Here is a 23,153-nt window from a genome sequence, read left to right on the forward strand (position 1 = left end):
CCAAATTGGCAAATCAGTCACATCTGCTTGTAACCATAAATAGAATTCTCAATCTAGACGCCTATATTTAGACCCCAAACCACTGAAAAAGTACGGGAAATCTTGGCAATCTTGGCCGATATGTCAATCTGAGCATCGATTGGACGGCGGCACTGACTGGCCTTGAGATGGATGGAGGCAGCAGTCAGGGCTTTTACCGTCTAAAAATAAGAGACAGCCTTCGAATGAAGCTCTGCTCTCCCCCCCAAAGCACTGGTTGTAATGGACTGAGCATGCCTGTGCGATAACATAGCAAAACACTTCCAGCCAATTCCCCGGGGACTTGGAAATATTCTCCCCGACTCGAACACATGATGAATACACTAAGAACCAAGAGCTGCTCAGCATCAATCCGAACGGAGGAGACACCTGAGAGGGAGTCAAACTTCCTGTGATCCGGCCCGATCGGGTTGCTGCAATCTAGTCGGTAAATTAAGACGGATTTGTGCTCGCGCATATTTCCATCAGATACAAAACAAAACACGTGCTCGTGTTATTCTTCATACTATAGATGCCAAAATATCTGCCGGGGTGAGCAGCTGTTAGCTGCAGGACTTATGCCGCCCTGCTGCTGTGTTTCCAGAACAAGGCAGGTGTTCTTAAAGTGAACATTGAATGGAAACAAAAAAAGTTACATGGACTTCAACTGAAAAGTTCCAGTCTTCCAACTATCTATTGCTCCCTGGAATCTGACGAGACAGTTTATTCTGTACATGCTGATACACATTTTAGTAAAGGTTTTCTTCAAATTCCATTTTTAGTGTTTTGTTACGCAACTGAGGCTTATGGTTTTTAATGCAAAATAAATCTAACAAAAAGGGTTTGAAGCTGTAATAAAAAGGCTACCAAACTCCCAAATTGAACATAACATGTGTACCCATTTCAGGACCGATACTTCAAAGCCTTACGAAATAATATCTGGAGATACTCATGTAAGAGTTATTTTAGCATTGCAATAGTGCCATTCAAGCCACCATTAAATGTGGTGAATACATTTTTGTTTTATTCTTGTTTTTTCCCTCTGCTAATGTGGTTGTTATCAGTAAAGTTACTGGGACCATACAGAGATTATTACATTTTAGGTGGTGTTCTGTAGTTTGATATGGGTAAAGGATTCTGCTCACTCGCCAAACTTCAGTAAGAACCAGCAAAACTATTTTATAAAACTGAAATAGACATAGATTCATCCAGTCGTGACAAAACGGCTTGTTACTGTTCCATGTTCTAGTTGGTAAATACAATTGTTAGAGCTTTACAAAACTGCAAATGCCTCTGACTTTACTACTTAAAGAATTTCATTCACGGGCCAATCTTCAGATAGAAAAAAAAAATGAATCAGCAAGAGCTCTGGACTGGTAACAACAAGATGTTTGTGTATTTGCATCTATATGTATTTGACTGTATGCTGACGATGGTGTTCAGTCTGTGTGTGTGTCTCCTAACTTTAAATGACTTTGTGCGAATTTGTATGCAAGTTTGTGCTTAAGCCTTATTTATAAGGAATAAAGACTCTTAAAAGTTTCTAGAGGTTTTTTTTTTTTTTTTTACATATTTTAACTAGTCAAGAGTCGGAAGTTTTCTTTTCTAAATAAACAGATAGTATTAATAAATATTCCTTTTTTTTTTCTGAGCGACCCAGTAATAAAAGTCTCACGGACCAGTACTGTGTGGTCTGCGTTTGGGACCACTGGTCTAGTGAACGGGGCACTGCGCTCGAGTTCAATTCCTGGCCATGAAACGAAGAAATTAAGCGATGATTTATTGATTTGGCTGAATACTCCATTTTTTATAATCCCTTGAAATGAGTCCCTCTGCACCATCTCAGTTTATTTCTAGCTTTCAATTGTTTTCTTCCATTTCAAAACAGGCCGATTCTCAGCCTGCTCTCGGGTGGCCCCAGGGTGCCCATGGCGACGTCTGCTCTACTGCTCTCAGCTTTAATCAAAGTTCGTATTCCATGGCTGGTTTTAATAGCTACTTTTCTTCTAATGTAAATGGACGCCGCACTAATGCACAGGTCACATTAAAACACTGCAGAGGCTGGGAGATATGAGAGATACCATGGCGGCAGATGGGGAGAAAGCGAGCACATAAAAGCTACAGGCCTTCAATCTCAGAAAAATCAATAAGGTTAGTGAACCTTTGAAAACATGAAACAAAGAGTTTTAAGGTACAGGGAGATGGTGAAGGACGTGGATGTGAAGCCTCGCTCTACAAACAGCAGGCTTGCTCTCGGACAGGGCAACAAACATGATCCAATCAGATGAGCGAGGGCGCTACCACCTTAATCTGATTAGCTGAGCTGAAACTGGATCGTTTGAATGTGAAATTGAATCTCCTGAAAATAATGGGGGACTTTGGAAATGTCAGCAGACAAAGCGGCCATCGTAGAGCATACATAAACAGCGGCATCATGGTTTGCATAAACATAAATGTTGCTATAACGACCGCTGTCATCTGGGATGTTGTCCCATAATCTAAGTCCGAGCACTTGCCGTCATCTTGATTTAGTCGAGCAGAGCCAAAGTATGAACCAGGCTTCTTAATGTAAATATGAAATACATAGTATAGCAAGAGCTAAAGTTGTGGGTATCAGTGACACAAGTGACATTCTTTTTTTATTATTTATTATTAATTTTCTTAGCTCAATTTTTCCCTTTTACACCTTTTTTCTTGGTGCTGGGTTATTTTTCTATTGCTTACTTTGAGTGTATGTCTTCATTTTATTCTGTATTGACATCACAAAAAAGTCCTATGATGGCAATAAAACTTTCTGATTCTTATTTCGATTCTGATTCTGTGCTTCCTCACACATTGACCCAAAAACATTTGGAACTGGGACTGAACCGGCAACTTTCTACTCAGAGGGCAGTCTGAGCTTTGTACAAAAGAATCCTTTGTGGTCTGGAAAGTTTGAGAAATTTCAATTATTTAGTTTTATTTTCAATATATTCCTTATAATCCTTGATATTAATTGATCAGGAATATTGGATTTGGTTCTGCACTTACTATGCAATGTGGATCAGAGATTGGACGGGTCATTGTGGAGGGAAGGTCCGAGTCGGCCTAAAACCAAGACTGGAGTTTTATAGGTTTTCTGAATTTCATTCCTCTGTAGGAAAAAAATGTTTTTTCATTTTAACATAGCGACTGAAGCTTAGTTGTCGCCGTCTTCATCTTCGTCCAAAAAGACACACCTAACAACATCCAAATGCCTCGACAAGAGGAAATGATACCGGAAAAAAAATAAATCTAACAGGTCTATATTTTAAGCTTGTTTTTAGTGGAAGATCCCAGTTAATAAGCGTAAATCTTGTGCATTTACACATGCAATGCGTTTTAATGAGGAAATACTTCAAGCACCAGCTGAGAGTCTGACAACCTCCGCCTCAAACAACTTTAAATTATAGAAATATTTTTTCGTAGGTGTTTCGTAAGAATTCCTCAAATCGAGGCTTCGATTCAAGATGGACGTTACAGACGAGAAACTCAAAGGTATTTGGATGTTTTCAAGTGTCTTTTTGGATGAAGACGAAGACAACTCGGCTACAGTCGCTTTATTAAAATGAACAAACATTTTTTGATAACTCTAAACAGGAACCGATTACTCTTATAAATAACCCCAACCCTTACACAAACATTTAAAAAAAGTATATGAAAGAGCGAATAGAACTTCTTCAATTTACATGTCGTCCTGCAGTTTAATTTGAAATATATGGGATTGTAGCCGATTGACTTCTCACAATATAACTCTGTTTATACACAACAGGTGAAAAGATGAATGATTAATAATTTGACTGATATTTAGTATAAGAAACTCTTTTTTTTTTTGTCAGCCATCCACGAATAAAGCGATCATACTGTTGGATATTAAACTAAATTCTTCCGTGCACGCACGTCAATGTTATACGACACTATCGTGCCGAGTCTGCATAAGTTTGATTTGCCTGTAAATCTGCAAACGTTTTCTTAAGCAATGACGGTAATTGATTTTCAGGTTCGGTCACACGCCCTGCCCTTCAAAACGCTGCGGACAAGCAGACTCGTGCGTTCACGGGACTGAATCGAAAGCAAAGATCAACGAACTGCAATAAACTTTGGATAGTAAAACCATGACCCATGTACAGAGAGAAAACGCATGGGACAACGTCATCAACTATGATTTTCTACACACAAAACTTCAGTCTAGCACTGTGTTTGAAGATGTAGGAGTGAACTATTGTGGCCGGTTTTAACTGGACAACCCCGGGGTTGTAATTCCGCGGAGACCTAGAGCTGCGAATAGGTGATCCATTAAATGACCTTTCACAACTGAAAGGGACTGAGAAATAAGAAAAGGAAAAAACAAATCCTCACAGGTCCAAAGTCTAGACTCAGGCGTTCCTACTTTAATCTGGCTGTGAACGGACTAAGCAAACATCATCACAGAAGGTTATCTCACTTTGATCAGGTAGCAAAAGAATGCCAAACCTAGTCGGCCACGGTTCCTCCAAAGTCCACACGTGAGTCAAATGAACCCAAAAAAAAAAAAAAAAAGGGGGGAACCCTCTCTCTCTCTCTCACCTGACATGGTTGTCGCAGAACTTGGTGTTCTGTGGCCGGTTGAGCAGCACCGTCCGGGCAGTGGCGTCTATGGGATCCGCCTGGGAAGTGGTGCCGGACATCTCATCATCTGCCTTGCGGTAACCACTGGACGAGCACGCAGGTCCTGCACCGTTGGATTGATGGGAGAGAGGCGAGTCTGAGTGAGTGAGCGAGGGAGGCACAGGAGAGAGAGGAGAGAGAGAGAAAGAGAGAGAGAGAGGGAGAAATAGAGGGGGAGACAAGGTTTACACTTTAAACTGAAAAAAGGCTACCACTTGTGTCGAGGGTCCATTTCGGTGACGCGTTTCTTCCCCCCGCCTTACGATCATGAAGGTAATGTACACACGAGCTCGTGACGCCCACGGAACCCCCCGCGTGGATAAAGGAGGTGCTGACAGGAGCAACAATGGCGATCAAACACACGAGCTCGACAGCGAGTCTACAATTGTCATTTAAAAAAGTGACAGCGGCGGACGTGACGCGTTTCCCGCCCTCGTCCAACCTCCCGCGTTACGCAGCCGCGCGTTTGTTATCCTCGAGTACAACTAGAAAGTCGCGTTTTTTTTTGTTGTGGTCGGATTGGAGAGTTTATTTACTCAGCTGGCGCGGACCTGGGTGAGGACCTGGGTGAGGACCTGGGCGAGGACGGATGATGCAGCAGCAGCAGCGTCTCGACTCGGAAGCTCCGGGACCCGCCGGTCAGTGCTTCAGGCTCCCGCCGCCGCGGTGTCATTGGGTCACTCCCGCGCACTCGGAACGTCCTTTTTTTTATTCGGCTCTAATCGGGACAAACTCTCTCTCTCAAAAAAAAAAAGCCGGGTTATCTGGCGGCGAGACAACGAGGGGAAGCCATATGGAGCTTCCTTCAGCGTCGCGGGGGTGGGGGGTGTGGGGGGGTTGGTCCGCTTTTAAAGGGCCAGACGCCGCATTACGCCTTCGGGGGGTCGGGGGGCACAGATGGGGGTCAGAAGGACCTCCAGGAGGTTTCCATCAGGAGAGCATTTACTGTCACTGTGATAACACACCAACAGGTTCCTCGACATGTTGGAGGTCCATATGTTGAAGAACTCCCTCCAAGAGGTCCAAACGGTCAGTCAACACAACCTAACAATCTTTTTTGTTTTCTACCATTTCTCTTATGTTACGGGGTTTTATGAAGCGTTTTTATTAGGGGTGTGTATTGGAAAGAATCTGATGATGCGTATTGCGGTATTGTCCAAGTATTTGACTCTGGTGTTGCGTAACTTACATAAGTTGTTTTTAAACCAAAATATTAATAAAATATCGGCTGGAGCCTATCCCAGCTTCTATGGGCGAGAGGCAGGGGACACCCTGAACAGGACGGTAGTCCGTCTCAGGGCACATAAAGACATTAAGTATAATTAACGAAACTAAAAATCTATACAGTGCTGTTGAAGATCGATACAATACAGTGAAACAAAAATGGTGTATCAATATCTTCTCACACACCTTGTAGTTATTATGCTAAAATATAGGATTTTTTTTTTTTGCCATATCTATATTGAAATAATATATATACACATCAAGTACATTTTGAGCCGCTTATTCTTATTATAAAGCTGCAGGGACTGGACGGTAGAATTTATGGGGAACGAGGTGGGGGAAACTCTGGATCGGTGGGTAGTCCAAGGTAAATTCTGAATAAATCCATGAAACAACGGTTTTACTAGACTGTGGGATTAAACAAGAGTGCCCAGAGGAAACTAAAAAAATTCCCTCCAAAACAAGCACAGCAAGAGCACTGCCCTCCTACCTTTTAAATGTTGTGCATTTCTCAAATTAAGGTTCATCTACCGTTGTGGTCAAAATTCTCGGATACACTTTAATAATGTCATGGCTCGCTTGAGTTTCCAGTTATTTCTACAACTCTGATTTTTCTCTGATAGAGTGATTGGAACATATTGTTCTTTGTCACAATAAAACATTCATGAAGTTTGGTTCTTGTATGACTTTATTATGGGTTAACAGGAAAAGTGGCAAAATCTGCTTGGTCAAAAATATACATACGGCAACATGAATTATCAATTTTTAATGACTTAGAAAGTTGTGTCAATGAAATGAGCTTCATAGCATGACCTCTTAACTTCTTGTGAGTTATTTTGAGAGACAGCTGGTAACTTCTCTGAGGCCCTATTAAGTTGGTCTCAGAGATCCTTGGATACAAACACAAACAAACGCTACAATGGGAAAGTCAAAAATCGAGTTGTTTGGCCACAATGCCAAGCAATATGTTTGGAGTAGAAAACATGAGGCCTTTAACCCTAAGAACACCATGCCCACCGTCAAAGCATGGTGGTGGTACTATTGTGCTGTGGGGTTGTTTTTGCTGCCAATGGAACTGGTGCTTTACAGAGAGTAAATGGTTAGGTTAGGTAGAACTTTATTGAAATTGCTTTTCCAATGGGATAATGAAGAAGGAGGATTACCTTCAAATTATTCAAGATAACCTAAAATCAGCCCGAAAGTTTGGGTCTTGGGTCGAGTTGGGTGTTCCAACAGGAAAAATGACCCCAAAACACACATCAAAAGTTGTAATGGAATGGCTAAATCAGGCTAGAATGAGGGTTTTAGAATGGCCTTCCCAAAGTCCTGACTTAAACCCCATGGAGAACATGTGGTCGATTCTGAAGAAACAAGTCCATGTTAGAAAGCCAGCTTGTAGATGGCTTCCAAAAGCACCTTATGGAAGTGAAAATGGCAGAGGGACATGTAACCAAATATTAGCACTGCCGTATGTATATTTTTGACCCAGCAGATTTTGCCACTTTTCCTGTTAACCCATAATAAAGTTGTTTTTGTGACAAAAAAGAATATGTTCCAATCACTCCATCAGAGAAAAATAAGAGTTGTAGAAATAACTGGAAACTCAAGAGAGCCATGACATTATGTATGTATGTATGTAAACTTTTAACCACAATAGCGTTTACACTCTAGGTTTTACAATGAAGTAAAGCTTTTTCACAACCTGCTGCAATATGATTTTAGAATGTTCACAAAGCTAGTCAAAATAGATATTATTTTAGAGAAATATGTTTGTTATTATTTACTGGGTCTTAATTGCTGTCGTCGATGCTCTTGGGTCTTTGCGTGTTTGTGGGCTAGCCTTTGTGGATACACACAAAGAGGCAATTGCATTAAATATTTACTATACAATAAGTGCTCATAGGGTTTAGCAAATGCAGTTTAGAGCCTCGAAAGTCATTCCTTACATGACCGTCTCAATGGTACTCTTGGCTTTATAATGATCTATTCTGACATCATCAAGTTGTCCACACGGAGGTAAACGTACGTTGACCCGGACATAAGTCATAAACATAAAAAAAAGAAAAATCTATATCAAACAGAGATTTTCCCAGTACCAATTCCACAGTTACCTTTCATTTCCTTAATGCTATTGGGAAATAGATTAAAAAAAAGAACTTCACTCATCACTGAAGTGATTCTGAATCATATAAATACCGGTACTTGGCCATAAAGGTTTCACTTTGGTCAAGGCAGAGAGCAAAAGTCAAAGTCTTGCCAGGGACGGTGATAATAAGCCCACTATCACTCATCTTTGAATCAGTGACAAAGCAATTACCTCTGGACCCACAAGAGCTGTATGTCACAATCACGGCGCAAATGGAGGTGAATAAAGATAGCAGGCGACTGTGTGAAGAATACGATAAATGATGAGCCGATATGCAAGAGAAGGAATAATGACCGTGGAGCGGCTACCATGCAAATCCTGGATGAAGATTTTAAAGGCACCGCAGGCTGGATTTCACCTTTTCAACACGATCAATAGCATCTTTCTCAGCAGGCCACTTTGGCTCTTTTTCATCCACGGGCCGATCAATTCTCGGTTACTCATCTCTGATGGAGCAGAGGTGCAGCAGCACCGCAACTCATTACCATGCTAAGGATGAGTCAGCAGAAAAACCCCGGCGGAGCACGGACAGGTCAGTTACACATGAGTCCAGACAGGTAGGTCTTACGACCCGCTGAGGCTTTAGGTAAGGCTCTGGCAGTTCAGTCGACCTTCATTAGAACCAGAGTTGATGGAACGGGGTTATCTGCAATTGTGTTACAGATGCAAAGCAGGGGAATCATTTGAAATATATTGAGTTTCTGTCCGATCATGAGCTCTAGAGCAAACATCAACTGAAGGTGCAATGTGGCGCGCCGCCAAACTTTCACTGTCCAACGAATTCGCCACTAAATAATAGAATAAGACAAGCTGCATAATTTATCTACCATACTCAGCAGAAGATTTCACACCAGGAACTTAGTCACTGAACCTAAACATACACTATTCCATACTTTTCATTTTTATTAATCAATAAATCAAGAGGTAGAAATACATAAATTATATTTAAGGCTGTGAAATACTCTTTCTTCTGCCATCTTAAAAACATCTTTTTCATATTCAGAATCTGTAACTCATCCGTGCTCAGTGGTGGAATTAATGGAAGTTTAAATTGAATAAATTCATGTGGTAAAATGTAAGTGGAATATATCTGAATTATTCAATATCGATGGGTTCCTGCAAACATACTGCAATTGTACACAGCATTAAAACACACTTATTTACCATTAAGAATCCATAAATACAAAACCTATTAACTATCTTGATCCTTAATAACTTAGTTGTTAAATAATTGCTGGCACATTAAAGCCAAATGTTTTCTTTTAACACTTGTGTTATCTCAGGGCCAAGCTAACCCGAAGGCCTGAAAACAGTTTTTTGGTATCACAAGATAGATAAAACAAGGGTTAAAATTATGCTCAGAACTCAATTTAACTTGGTTATTACTTGTTATGCAAAACAGATCTAATAACCAAGTACAAAAATTGGAATAAAATAGGAATATAATCTAGCATTGCTGTGGATAGTTATTATTGTTGAGAAATATCCTACTTTATAGAGGAATTACAGGGATGGAATTCTGGGACTCCAGAGAATCTTAAATTTAAGTTGGGAAATCAAAATCAAAAGTATTTAATACCACCAATAAATATAAATACAGGTACAAGGAAGAGTAAGGAATTAATACATGTGAAATTGATGGACAGGGATTTATCGAGCGGTTTAGCAAGAGTGGACTTGCCATTGGCCAAAAACGTTCCGTGAAAATATCCGTAAAAAGAAGCAGCATTTATATCTTATTTCGATAAATCCAGTTTTACAACTCTTCAGTGGGACATTACTGACAGGAAGTCTTTTATCCGAGTGACTGTGACGTCCAATAACAGCCGTTTTCCCCAAACAATCTAAAGGTCTTATTTTCGGGTCCAGATTGACTGTGTGATGTCCCAGGTGGGTCTATTCGTAGTACGCATGTAGGAGGTAAGTCAAGAAAGCTTCTTACAAAGGCAATACGCAAGCAGATCTATCTATCTATCTATCTATCTAACCATCTAATCCCATCTCTGTCAGCTCTGCAACTTTAACACCAGCTTGACCTAAACGCTGGTAATCCAGCAGGTGACACTCAAGAAGAGGTTTTCTCTAAAACAAACACACAAATAGAATCATTGGATTATATGGCTGCATGCAACCCTCCGAATCATGCATCTGGTCTCGTACGTGCATGTTGTAAAGCTCATGGGCATGCTTGTTCCTAACATGCCATGTCAACAGATGCATGTGTCAATGTCCATGCACATGACTTCAACCTGAACCGACCAAAGTGAAGCTGCTCTACCTTTTGGAGCACATGCAGTGAAAAGCTTCCAAACCCAGTGTTCGTCACTCCGGGCCCAGAGGAGCTACAGACCGTCCACGGCAATAAGATTAGATGGTGACCTTTTCAGACAAGAAACAGAGAACATGTAGCTCTTGAGGGCCAGGGGGTTAGGCAGGGAACTACTCCTGGTTGCTATTGCACGTGGTCACATGCACCTTGCCACGTCAGACACAATCCAGTCCAACTCACTTTTGTCCAACCTGTCCGCGAGGCGGGCACACATGGTAGCACTGGCACCCAGGTTTGGGTCCTGCAGTTCAGAAGCCTCCTGCCTAATGGTGTTCAACACTAACTGCTCTTTGGTGCCAATGCGGCAGCAGCAGGAGAGAAATAACACACACACAGAAAATAGTAAATACACAACACAAACATGTTTGTGGTAATGGGACGAATAGGAATTGTGATACCCATTAATCAAATGGTCAAAGTCCAGATTGTTCCACAGAGGGTTCCAACTATTTTGATTCAAAAGGACTCATCGCTGCTACTTCACTGTCCGTTATAGGTTCAGATCCACAGTTTGGTCCAGCTTCATTTGCATTTAAAGGGTTCATATACCACCTACGCCCTTTACATGATCAGCCTCCAACCCATCCCTTCCAGGTCCATTGTTAAGTCTACTCAATACGGGGAAAATTGACCCATTGGCAAAGGCTATCGTTGAGACTTGTTGGTTTCCAAAAACAAAGCTACAGACATATATCAAAGAGTGAAATAGGTTAACAAAAAATGTTCCCTCAACCAGCAGTGGTTTTCTAATAGTCCTTCCATCACCCAGCGCAGATTATAGAACAGCAGTGAGTGATGAATATCTTAAAACACAGGCTGATAAGAGTACTGTTAAAGGAAGACACAAGTAGAGGTTGAAATTTTGCTGAGTGAACTCTGAGTCAAAAGAAAAAACTAAAATATTGTAGCTTGTTTTAATAAAGATATTTTGGTGCTCAGAAATTATCTTTAAAAGTAGTGGAACAAAACTCACTTGAATCACAAAAATGGTTGTAATGTTTTCTTGTCATGGGATCACTTTAATGTACAGTAAATTTGGTTTGGTTTTGTCATTTATTATTGATTTTGCATATATATATATATATATATATATATATATATATATATATACACACACACATACTTAAATAAAATAATCCAATATTGCATATGGTATAGTCTTGCCATTATCTAATAGAATAATTTAAAAATATAGTTTAAATTAATGAATTAATTAGGTAATGAAAGAGAGAGAAACCCTTTTTGTAAGATCACTTTTAGAGTTATGTCGTTCACTGAAATGAATAAACCTTTTGAAGGACAAAATGGAATGGGAGGTGAAACTTAAAACAGTATAATACAGTATTTTTTATGATTTTGCTAGAATACTGCTCCTACCATGGTCTGCAAACAGTTTCATGACGTCACTATACAGTTCCCCTCTTTAATAACAGTGAAAAGACACGTTTGATGAAATACATCTTCACACCTTGAACATCCATATACAAAGTAAATATTATATATAGGTGTTGTTTTTGTTTTCCTTGTTCAAACAATGTAGGGACAAGAGTACATTTGTCTTTCTTGTAACCTCCTAAAAAAACAAAGAACGACCTTTTTGTTTTGGTGTTACGAAGTTATTCTCAGCAAACTAGATATGTATTGTAATATTCGGTGAATATTACTCTGAGCAGATAGTCTCTCAATCCTTCAGGTACTTTACCCAATGACGCCCCCGTACGGCGGAGTCATGCAACTACATCAGGCGCCCCCTGCCATCTCTGAGAGGGGCCTTTGACAGCCACTCATTATCTTTCTCGAACAGGTCATCTTCAAGCTTCGTCACACATGTCAACAACCGCCTGAATGTTGACATAACAAATGTCAGGATCCAACTTTAAACTCCATCTAATACACATTTGCGCGCCTGGACACTGTGAGAGCAGACGTCATCAGGCAGCTCCGCTAAGTGGAGCAAAGAATCGAGAGGTCAGGCTTCAGGAGATTAGAGACTCTTGAGAGAATACAGGAGGCAGCACATGTTTACAGGGATTGACCTGACCCCCCCCCCCCCCCTCCATCTGCAAACATGAGATCCTCTCCGACAGAACTTCACACCATCCTTTAGAGGTGGTTAAATAAAAAGGGGAAATAACAGCTCGCTCGCACGACACATACAACGTCCTCACGTGTTAGCAACAATTTCATAAGAATGAACCTACAAGCCCGAGGACAGCGTGGGCTTCACTCTGTCAACAGTTTGTCCTGCTTTCTATTTCTGGAAGCTGCAGGAGGCATGCAGCCACACAGAGAGACAACAGCAACGCACACACGGCCATTATGCAGCCACTGCGAAGCGTCTCTGGACGAGTCTCTGGACGAGCCACATGTATTCAGCTCATGTGTTCCAGGGCAGTCCAGGCAGTCACGTGACCACAGCACTCCACGTACAACTTCATCCAACAACCTCGTCTTATTCCGAACCCAATCCTGTCGGCTTTGGTGCGACGGGGATTGTCAGGGATTCAAATAGGAGCTCTATTTTTGGAAATCCAGCAGAAAGAAAAGCCTTTGAAGACATGTTGATATTTATAGATGCTAATTAAAAGTGTTATCATTCACTTGTATGGCCTCTTTCTGCTGCTGCTAAAAACATCCAGTAAGTAAGAGCAAACTAGATCAGGAAAATTGACTTTTTAAAACTAATCTTACAATTAAATCAATAATATAAATCAGATTTGGTGTGATTATTGTGACAAACGTGTGTCGTTCTAAAGACACCAACTGGGCATATAAGGAATGTTTAAGTTAGCTTTGGAACAAGACAATTCCTAAAAATGTTTGTGTCGATTTGTGATTCAAAAAGTCATGTGAAATAAGATCCTTGCTGGAGGTCTCAGGGCTGTCATAGCTCAATATCGTGGCTAATAAGATCAGCTTCTGTCTACAATTTTGTCAATACAGTAGTTTTCCTGATACAATTCAAAATGTCAAGGACGTTACAATTGAGCAACATGGAGGTATTTCAATGATTTAAGTGTCTTTTTGTAGGACGATGAAGACTACAGAGAATTTTTGAGTGAAATAATCCTTAACAACTTTTTGTGGTATTTAGAATTTGGTCTACTTCTTGACCTTCTACCATCAGTTCCCCAAACCGAACCAACTGATCAACTGAAGTGTCAATCTTAATAACTTCATAAGTCAAAACTTAATTATTCTTACTGAACAGGTTATTAAAAGTTGTCCTCTAGGAACATACAGAAAGTTGTTTTTTCTAAAAGTATATTTTAAATGAAAAATCCTTTTTTTTTCCGATCTGGTAGAATCTTAACTCATAATTTTATGGATAAAAAACATGATTCTTTCCTAAATAATGTTTAGCATTTCATTGTATATCGCAAAGTATACGACTTTGGTTGCCTCTGAAATTACTATCAAACCTTGAAGTAGTCAAAAAGTTAGTGAGTGCTTGTAATTGTTATATAGTTTTGGTTTGCTTTATATAACCTTTGCTTACTAAAAAAAACACTAATTTAATTTTTTGTCATATGTATGTAAATATATATATAGATATAAAGCATTTGCTGTTTCTGTACTGACAACACAAATAAATTCCTATATTGTGTTTAAAATACCGTCAATAAAAGATTTTATATTTATATGATTTTATATATTAACTATAATTGGGGGTTTTAACTTTAACTCCAGCTTTTTAAAATAGATTTGGGAAAGAGGAGGAGCAGAGGAGGATTGTTTGGAATGTTAGGTCAGAAAGCAACCACAGATAACAAGGTGATATCAATACATCAAACTGCTTTCAAAGTTCCGAACCCTCCACTCAAGCAGGTTATAATAGCTTCGCACGTGTGCAACGTTTGCCAAGTTGCGACCGAGACTGCAGGTCTGTCTCTTGAATGAGGATTTCACCTGTCCATGGTCACGTGGTTTTAAATCTACAAGCTTTTGAGCCGTTAAGTCACAGCTCCTCGTCACCATATATATATATATATATATATATACACTTCTACAAAATATGTTTAAAAACATGACGACTATTGCAGTTTGACACGCCTCTTTTTTTTTTTACAGCACAATTCTTATTGAGTTGTAACTATAAAGCGTTTTTTAATAATTTTAAATGTTATTAAATGAGATTAATTTCTATTATACGTTAGGTAATGTTATATATTTCTATATCATTGTAGAGAAAGTGGTTCCAGTGCGTCTAAAGTTCATTTCAGGTCAAACCCAATTCCCACAAAATAATGTTTTTTTTAACACGAGTGTTTCCAGACAAACTGGGTCAGCAAATTAAATTAAAAAAAAGGGGACATCGATGAAACCCGAACACGTCCTTGTCTCCAGCACAGATGACCCAGCACACATGCCGCAGTCCAGGACGCCACCGAGTCCGCATTACTATGCCTCTCACATCAGACCCGGGCCTCCCCCGCTCCTGCTCCTCTCAGGGCCGCCGGGGCGAGGGTCGGGGGGTGTGCGAGCGCCGCCATCCTGGACCCTGGATGACGACGAACAGAACGTACCTCCCTCGCTGTGGATCTTCTTGCCTCTCCGGTTGAAATACATCTTGAGTCGTTGAGGCTGAGAGGAGCAGGAGGTCGCAGCGGTCGCATGCTCACGGCTCGGCGGCGGCGGCGGTGCCGGGGAGAGGTCGACGGTGCGCGGGCTCCACACACCAGCGCCGGCGCCGCTGCTGCTGCTGACGCTTCGTCCCGGGAACCATGATCTCTTGGCGGGGGGCAGCGAGGACAGGTGTGTAAGGTGACAGCTCCTGGCCAGCGTCAGTCGACCGGTGGTGACTAAAAAAGAGCACTTCCGGTTCGCGCTTTCAAAATAACGGGTGGACTTCTATTCGAAAGCGGTTTTAAATACACGTAAAGATGAGTACAATAGAGATCCAGGATAAATCAACAAATTTGGTAAAGGGAAGGAAATATGTATCAAACCGTTCGGGAAACTGCATGACAGGTGTTCACCAATTCTACTTTTTCAGTCATCAAGATGTGCCCATTTTATTGTAAGAAATTACCATTTTCTAATTCAATTTAGGGATTTATAGATATTTAAAAATGAAGCTGGTATGTATACCATTCAATAATCGAAAAAAAAACCCCTCCGTTTTAATATATAGCATTATGGGGTTATGGAGAACTTAAATAACTCAATGTATCACCGGTAAAGGGAAGGAAATGTATCAAATAGTTTGGGAACTTGTCATTTTAATTTGTATATCTACTTTGATTTCTATAAACATGCAGCATAGTGCATAATATAAATGTCAGAATGTGGTTTCAAATAAAATAATTTAAAAAATAATCAGGTAATGTGGAATTCAATGTGGAACTTTTCAGACATGGGTAAATGTTTCTTTTTAAAATAAAAACTGTATTTACATTGAGAAAACAAGCACTGCTTTAGAAGAATTACCCACATAAAGCTCAAAAGAACGAAGAAACCATCAACTAGCCCTATAAAAATGACCAATATGAACTAGTTTAATTCTGAAATTGCGAATGAACCATTTCCGCTTTGGCAACATCCGACTTTACAGTGTGACGTTTGTTCCGTTAGCTCGTGGGAATGAGCGTTCATGCGAGCGCGCACCTGCTCCGTGGAAATTTGTTTTAGTTGTTTGTACAAAAAAAATAGATCTTAAAACAACAACTGCATCGCCTGAGCAGCAATGACGTCACTTCATATCACGTCATTATGAGAACTCTTACGCAACAATGCTTATATATGAAGAGCGTCATTCTATTATTTATTCATTATTCTTATTAGTTATCGAACTTTACTACAAATCTCTTAAAAAAGAAATGAAAATGTTTAAATCGAGCAAATAAAAATTGCATTTTTCAAACGTTGTTTAATTTTAAAAAAACATTTCCGGTCCATTATATTATCATTAACTTATGTATGTGACTGAGATGAAGCAAAATAAAATGTTTTTTACCTTCTTGCTGCGATTCAAATGCTCTCAGTTGACGGGAAGATGTAATGTGTCGTACGAGGTAAAAAGAGCAAGTCCTTTATATCTTTTTCCTTTACTACAACAAAGGCAAGATAAAGGTCTTGAAACTATGAGCGAATCAAGGTTTGAGCAACAAAGTCATGAACACCTTTGTGACGTCACTGTGCCCACAATTATGGACCTCCAGGAACCAGGTTTTACCTCAAACTTGAGTCCACTTTTATGGACTCTTTTTTTCTTTTAATAAAAACGTGGCAAAAAATCACTTGGAGTTGTCTTGAGTAATAAAATACAAGTATTGTAGGAGTCAGATCTTTACATGCAACTTTTGCAAGAAACTACTTTAATTAGTTGGGTAAAAAAAAACAACTGAATCCTTTTGATACATGTTTCAAAATCATACATTTAAAATATAAAAGTCTAAAGAGATGTTTTCAGTAGACAGACATGAGGCATTACAAAGCTGTATTTTATTCTGTTACAGAGCAGATGAAAACCCATGTCTTCATTTTAATACATGGCAACATATTCCGTCCTCCAACATCAACTTGACTCACACTCATCACACTGCACTGTAATACACACTCGACACGTTTTGTTGTCTTCCACGTTTTTGAAATACAGCAAATTTAGTAAATATGCTGTTTTTTGTTTAAGTGGCTAAAACTACAGGAGTTTCATTCATAAACGAAAGCCTTTTTTATATCCACGCACACAAGTTCACCAAACATACGCACGGCTTCTTGCTCACAGTGTTGTTAGCGACGTGTCAACGACACAGATTAGCATCAGTCAAACACTATTATTGGAGGTCAACTGTTCTACACGAGTGTTCCCCTGTGCAACACAAGCACACACACGTGAAGAATTGTTGTCAACAAGAACGCCATTGATGCACAACAGACTGAGAATGGCAACACAAAAATAAAACATTTTATTTACTCCCAAAAAAATAGTTCTCCACTGGTATAAATGTGGTACAGAAGAATTTTAAACTTAGATGATCTTGATTGCAGGAGTAAACATTGACTTTAAATACTATATCTTCTTTCTATTGCACAAATCAACTATGGATCGGACACCTGGCGTCAGAAACCTGGAGGCCGGTTTTTCAAATAACAATTGTCGAGGTGTCAATTCTAAATTTCCTACTAATGAATCGGCGTGTGCAGGAGAAACTGAAAATCCAAACAAATCTTGAAATTAAATACATCACCACTAGAAATCTTTTTTGTTAAAGTAATACAAATAAAAGTATGCTTAAAACAGATGCACATTTTAACATGGATTCATTGAACAATTCACTTCCGATCCGAACAGAATAGCCAGAAAACCTTTGAAAAAAGAAAAAGCAACAGTGAGGTATTTACAGCGCATACAGCAAAGCTTATAACTGAAGAACGATTAGTCCAGACAAGACAACCTACGCCTCGGTTCACAAGGCTTTTTCCCATCCGTGTCATGAACTGAGATACGTTTCGGAAGCGTTAAGAAAGAAAAATCTAAAAAAATAAAATCTACATTTTCTGCATTTATATTATCCTTTTCCGTACAGTTTTGGTTCATCGTCCTTTACTTTCAGAGTGAAATCATGAAGCACTACAAACATGCACAGCCCCACTGAGCTTCGTCCGCGGCGTGGCTCGGGTCAGTCGTGATGCACCGTGAGGATGGGCTGCCTGCAGATGGGGCAGGTGACGTTCTCGGAGAGCCAGCGGTCGATGCAGTGGATGTGGAACTCGTGGGAGCAGGGCAGCCGGCGCAGCTTGTTGCCCTGTTCGTACTCGTTGATGCAGACGCTGCAGGCGCGGCCCAGCTCGCCCTCCAGGCTGACCTGGCCGTACGTACGTGTGGCCAGATTATCGATCTGTTCTTTGGTCAGGCCACGGGGGTGTTCCACGACTTCTTCGTTGTTGAGCAAGAAGAACTGTGCCAGGCGTAAGATGGGTAAAGTGCCGTTTTCGACTAGGTTGTTGGTGTCTCTGCTTGTGGCTCGCGCCTCTGCAGCGTTCACTATTCCTCCTGCGAGTCGGGCCTGAGACGCCGGGTCCACCTCCTCTCTTCCCACACTCACCTGATCGGCGCCTTCGGCACCCGCCTGGCCCGCTGGATGAGTTCGACTAGCGGGGCTCGTGAAGCTACCAGTCCCACCCACATCTACATGGTTAGAGGCCACGTTTTCGGAATCGCCCTCTGTTTCCATAAGAGAGCTGAGCTCTCCAAACCCTGCCATGATCTGGTGCAAGATGGACCGTAAAGCGGTAGAGTTGGGTTCTCCGAGGCCGGTCTCGCTGATGCGCCTCAGTGGGATTCTGATAGTGCTAACATATGTGCGGATGCCCGCCCTCTCGGAGCGAGAGATAGTGCGTCTAAATCCACCTCGGTCACTTTCAAACGTGACAGTATTCTCGGCAACTCTGGCGCGAGAACGTGTTCTGCTGGCGATGCTATCCCTGTCCCGGTTCTCCCCGGGCCGGATCCTTCTCACCTGAAGGTCCAGCATGATCGTTGGGTGTCGACGCACTGCTGAACCTCCTCCGGTTAAATGCGGGTCCCCCTCACGTAGTCCCGTTTCCGTGGACGACTCGGTGAGAACTACAGGTTCCACTGCGGCCGGCCTTGTTTCCATGGAAACAGTGTTTGAGCCACCGCCGGATTCTACCACGTAAATGCTCGAATCACTGACGCCACTGTTGGACGGCGAAGAAGAACCCAGGCCGGAGAGCCTTTGAAAGGGAGAACGACTTGGACGAGTCAAACGTGAAGAAAGGCCGGCCCCGGATGTAAACCTGCGTGAGCGTCCACGTGATCGAGTCCTACTGACGCGGGACTCGGACGCCGCTGAGGGCAGGGGAAGCCCAGACAGAGGCGGACAGTCCAGAGAAACAGTCACATCGTCACGTCCTTGCTCTACACTAGCACTCAACGGTTGATGGAGGGAAGCTGTGGGATCAATAATGCTCGGGGCATCAGGGGTCACCAGCTGGTCCATGGTGACACCCCTGCGCAGGGAAGTCGGGGGTTCAGGTGCGACCAGCGGGGAGGGGGGCAGCGGTGGCGTAGGAGGGGATGAGGTGCTGCTTCTCGTGCGGCGAGTTTGCATCCTCCTATTGATGGCGGGGCGGGGTGTAGGATAAGGGGCGGGCCGGGTCGTGGTGGAGGGCCGCAGGTTGGAGATGTAAGGGGGACCCCGGGGTTCGGCTGCACTAGGGGGAGTTACCGCCACTTCTGCGGTGTCTATAGCGTCACTATGTTCCCCGGGCTCCGTCTGATCGTGGTTGATGTTAATCTCCAGGCTAAAGCGGAACTCTCCGCTGTTGGGGTTGGTCCGGCTGACGGCGCGCCATGTTTGGTTACCACTCTGGCCGCTGCGGGTCGCGTTCCCAGTGCGTCGGAATGTGTTCAGCCATTCCAGTAAGGAGTCCCCGTTTGAAGCGTCTGCTCCGGGCTCTGAGGGAAGACAGAGAAGGTTAGACAATAATAATAATAATAATAATAATAAGTATACATTAATAATAACATCAAGTGATACTGTTAGGTGTGTAAGAAAACGTCGATAAACTTAAATATCATTTTAGAAGATATTCAACAGCACGTTGTTTTTTTGTTTTGTTTTTAATCATAATTAATTTTTTGATCATAGTTTTTTAATAGTTTATATTTGAATAAAGTGTTTTTTTTCATTAACACTTAACATGTATATATTCAAGGAGTTTAATTATTTCTGGCCACTAGATGGCAGCACTCATGACGTTATCCCCAGCTAAAGGAACAATGAGATCCCAGCGATGACTGAGGACGAGAGGATACAGTCAACTCCAGCCGCTTCTGTGATTTCTGTACACATTTTTGGATTCAAAGCTAATGGAAGCTCTAACGACTTTGTCAAGAGTCAGGTGGTCTGTGAATTCTACAACACCAGAGTCAAGTACTCTGCAATACTACAAATATATCCTCGTTACTACAGTAAAGCAATATTTCATATTGTGGCCCCTGTATCTTAAAACATATAACGCCAGATTATCGCCCTACTGTGTGTAACATCAATTACTAGATGAGGGTTGTTAGTTATAACTACCTGCTCCTCGCCTCACACCTGCCTCCCGCTGCTCTCCCTCGACACTACCAGACTGTTGATCGGTCGCCTCGACCGCCTGCGACGGCTGTTCGGTGCTCGGCTGAGATGCGGCTCGCTCTTTCGCTCCGTCAAGACGCTGCTGGAGTTCTTCGGGAGTGACCTCACCTGGAAGAAGAAAACGATCAGGTCGCCACTCATGACTGACCGATAGGAGTGGCTGCGTCTCACCAGGAGTGCCGAGCAGGTTGCTGTCCCTCATAAGGCGGTACTCTTCCTCACTCAGGTCATTTATAAAGTGATAATACGCCTCCTCTCGTTGAAGACGCTCTGCCTGTCTCCGACGCTCGTCTCCCCCACCAGGAGGGTCCATCACCGTAAGGAGTGCTGGTGCAAGGGTGTGGAGGGAAGTCATCTCAAACAAGCCGTATATTAAGACATATTGCGTTTAAAACAAAAAAAACATGCAACTATGTTCCCCATCCCTTCCAGACAACATTTCACAGCAGAAAGCCAGATGAAATAATGCTCTCCAAGATCCCCAAGTGATTATTAATGCTTTAGTTCCTACTTTGTCATATTATAGCAGGGGAGTAACATGTTTCAATCATATACAGAAAAATAAGTGTTCCTTTGAGAAAAATGCACATTTAAACATGTGTAAACTATAACAAATGTGGTGTTTACACAGGCATAGTGCCAGTACACCTGAGGATAGGAAAACTGTTCCGAGCTGATGCCAGCATCGTTGACTGCTCTCAGAAATATTTGCTGTGGATTGGGGAGAGAGTTGGACTGACCACTTGATGGCAAACTCAGGTGAGCATCCTTAATGTCCTTCTCTTGGTTGTCTGAGAGGGGTGAGGATCTGCCCTTCAGCGAACATACCTTAAAACAAACTACCAGTGTAAGCATCGCAGCATCATGTTATCATATAGATGTTGAAAACCATTCATCTTACACCTTCAAGACTCGATAATCAAATAATGTGCCATAATGTGTTTTTAACGGTTGCCAACCAAACGAAATTTCGTTGCCAGTTTCACTGCCGTGTTTTCTGTGCAATGATAAAAGAAAGTCCATAACCATGCAAAGATGTGATGGGATTAACTCTCCATCATTGCGGGTACACACTTAGTGAAATAAAAATTGATATTCATTTCTGAATTGTCCTCATTCTGTACATGTAGTACCCCTGGGCTGTGGGTCGAGCTTTGCATTTAATGCGGCCCAGAGCAAATTAACACTTTGTGGTCAAAACAGATTAAAGGAGAATTATCCCTGGACGTGTTTTAACGTTTGGATGTGGTGCCATCCTTGTATGTCTACGGTCATGCAATATCCATGCATAATATAATATCGAGGTCCCACACCCTTATTCAAATTTTAACCATCTCCATTGTTTAATGCGACGAGGGAAAAAGTAAGAATGTAAGACACAATTCTAAAAACTTAAAGCAGCAAAAGGGCCATGATGATGACCAGAGTAAAAGTGCTGTTGTCATTCTTGGCAAACGCCAATCAGCGCCACGCTACAGAGGATTGACAACCCGTTCGGCCAATCACCGCGCCTCAGAGGAGGGCCACGGTGAAGCCGAGGGTCTCCTTGTAAACGAAAGGCGATCGTGGAACGAGAACAAACGCATGTAACGTCATCAAAGACCGTGTGGTCGACAGTTCATAACCTCACTGGTCTGCTCATTGCGTCTCGAACACGACATGAAACGGTCGGTTGTTTTAAACACACAAGTAGGTTTGCTAGCAGCGCCACTAGGACATCGAAGAGACGAACACACAGAGAGTCAACGGAGCTGGAAAAGCCTCTGAACAAACACGACTCAACGCGTTCATGCGAACGAACGTTCGGATTCCGAGCGGTGTTGTTATTCTGGAAGAAATGACAATGACAAACAGAGGAACTTTGTACCTGGCGATGCAGCTGTAATATGGCAGTCTCTTCTCTCGCTCTCACCAAGATGGGACCAGTGGTGTTACTTTACATGGTCCGTGTGAAACACCCCGACAACGAAAACAGTTCCTAGTCAACACATTATCATCCCGTTGTTTTAACTCCTGCGTTGGTTCGAGCTGTTGTATATATACATTCACATGCAGGGACGCAAACTTAATAAAGTGGACGCAAAAATGATCTCCAAAGACGAAATTAATTGGCTTTATTGACGTACTGGGAGACTTTAATAAACGAAAAAAAAAATCGCCTTCATTTTGGACTTGCCTGTCAATTGATGTACTTTAATCTGGTATTAAACATTCTTCTGGCAAGAAAATGTTGAATAATTTACTCTTATATAAACTATTATTGATTACCGAAGATGTAATACGCACAAAACACAATGTCTCTATTTCACACCTCTGAACCATAAATAAAGCAAGGTTACTTAATTTAACACTTGAATGTTACATGGAAACATATCTTATCATGCATTTTAAAAAAGTGTTGGGTTTTACTCATTTATTTCATCAATGTAATTTAATTTCTGTGCTTGTGTTGAAAGCTATTAATGCATTTGCGATATTTTTTAAAGCGATATCACTTGTGACACGTTTAATAACAACAACAAGGGCTTTGACGAAAATAAACCATTTGATTTTGTTCACATTTACATGAAAGAAAGGTTTTACAATATTATTAAATAGACACATTCTTCCCCTTTTTTTCTTATATCGTCTCTTTTACATTTTAAACTTCAAGACAAAAACA

At 41.5% G+C, this 23,153-nt stretch overlaps 2 protein-coding genes across 7 annotated transcripts in view; both read right to left on the reverse strand.

The window, feature by feature from the left end:
* atp8a2 (ATPase phospholipid transporting 8A2) overlaps positions 1-16,398 on the reverse strand; it is a 54,712-nt gene extending 38,314 nt beyond the window's left edge. The window contains exons 1-3 of one of the 6 annotated variants that reach the window (XM_087788895.1): positions 14,909-15,151; positions 10,563-10,670; positions 4,603-4,780 (exon numbers count right to left, since the gene is read on the reverse strand). In XM_087788895.1, the coding sequence (XP_087645021.1) occupies positions 4,603-4,780; positions 10,563-10,670; positions 14,909-14,951 (329 nt within the window). In that variant the 5' untranslated portion in view covers positions 14,952-15,151. Of the gene's footprint in view, positions 1-4,602; positions 4,781-4,895; positions 5,014-5,234; positions 5,268-10,562; positions 10,671-14,908; positions 15,152-16,338 lie in introns of those variants that run through there. The other 5 variants (XM_087788900.1, XM_087788897.1, XM_087788901.1 and 2 more) reach the window with 5 other exon arrangements.
* A 406-nt stretch (positions 16,399-16,804) lies between these two features.
* rnf6 (ring finger protein (C3H2C3 type) 6) lies at positions 16,805-22,718 on the reverse strand. The gene is made up of 4 exons (XM_087788902.1): positions 22,359-22,718; positions 20,663-20,818; positions 20,435-20,599; positions 16,805-19,806 (listed from the first exon to the last, which is right to left on the reverse strand). Exons 2-4 carry the CDS (start codon positions 20,802-20,804, stop codon positions 18,005-18,007), a joined length of 2,109 nt encoding a protein of 702 aa, XP_087645028.1. The 5' UTR covers positions 20,805-20,818; positions 22,359-22,718; the 3' UTR covers positions 16,805-18,004.
* Between the last annotated feature and the right edge of the window lie 435 nt (positions 22,719-23,153).

The sequence above is a fragment of the Callionymus lyra genome, chromosome 4 (assembly GCF_982586985.1).
Source record: "Callionymus lyra chromosome 4, fCalLyr1.hap1.1, whole genome shotgun sequence".
In the NCBI taxonomy this organism is placed as follows: Eukaryota; Metazoa; Chordata; class Actinopteri; order Syngnathiformes; family Callionymidae; genus Callionymus; species Callionymus lyra.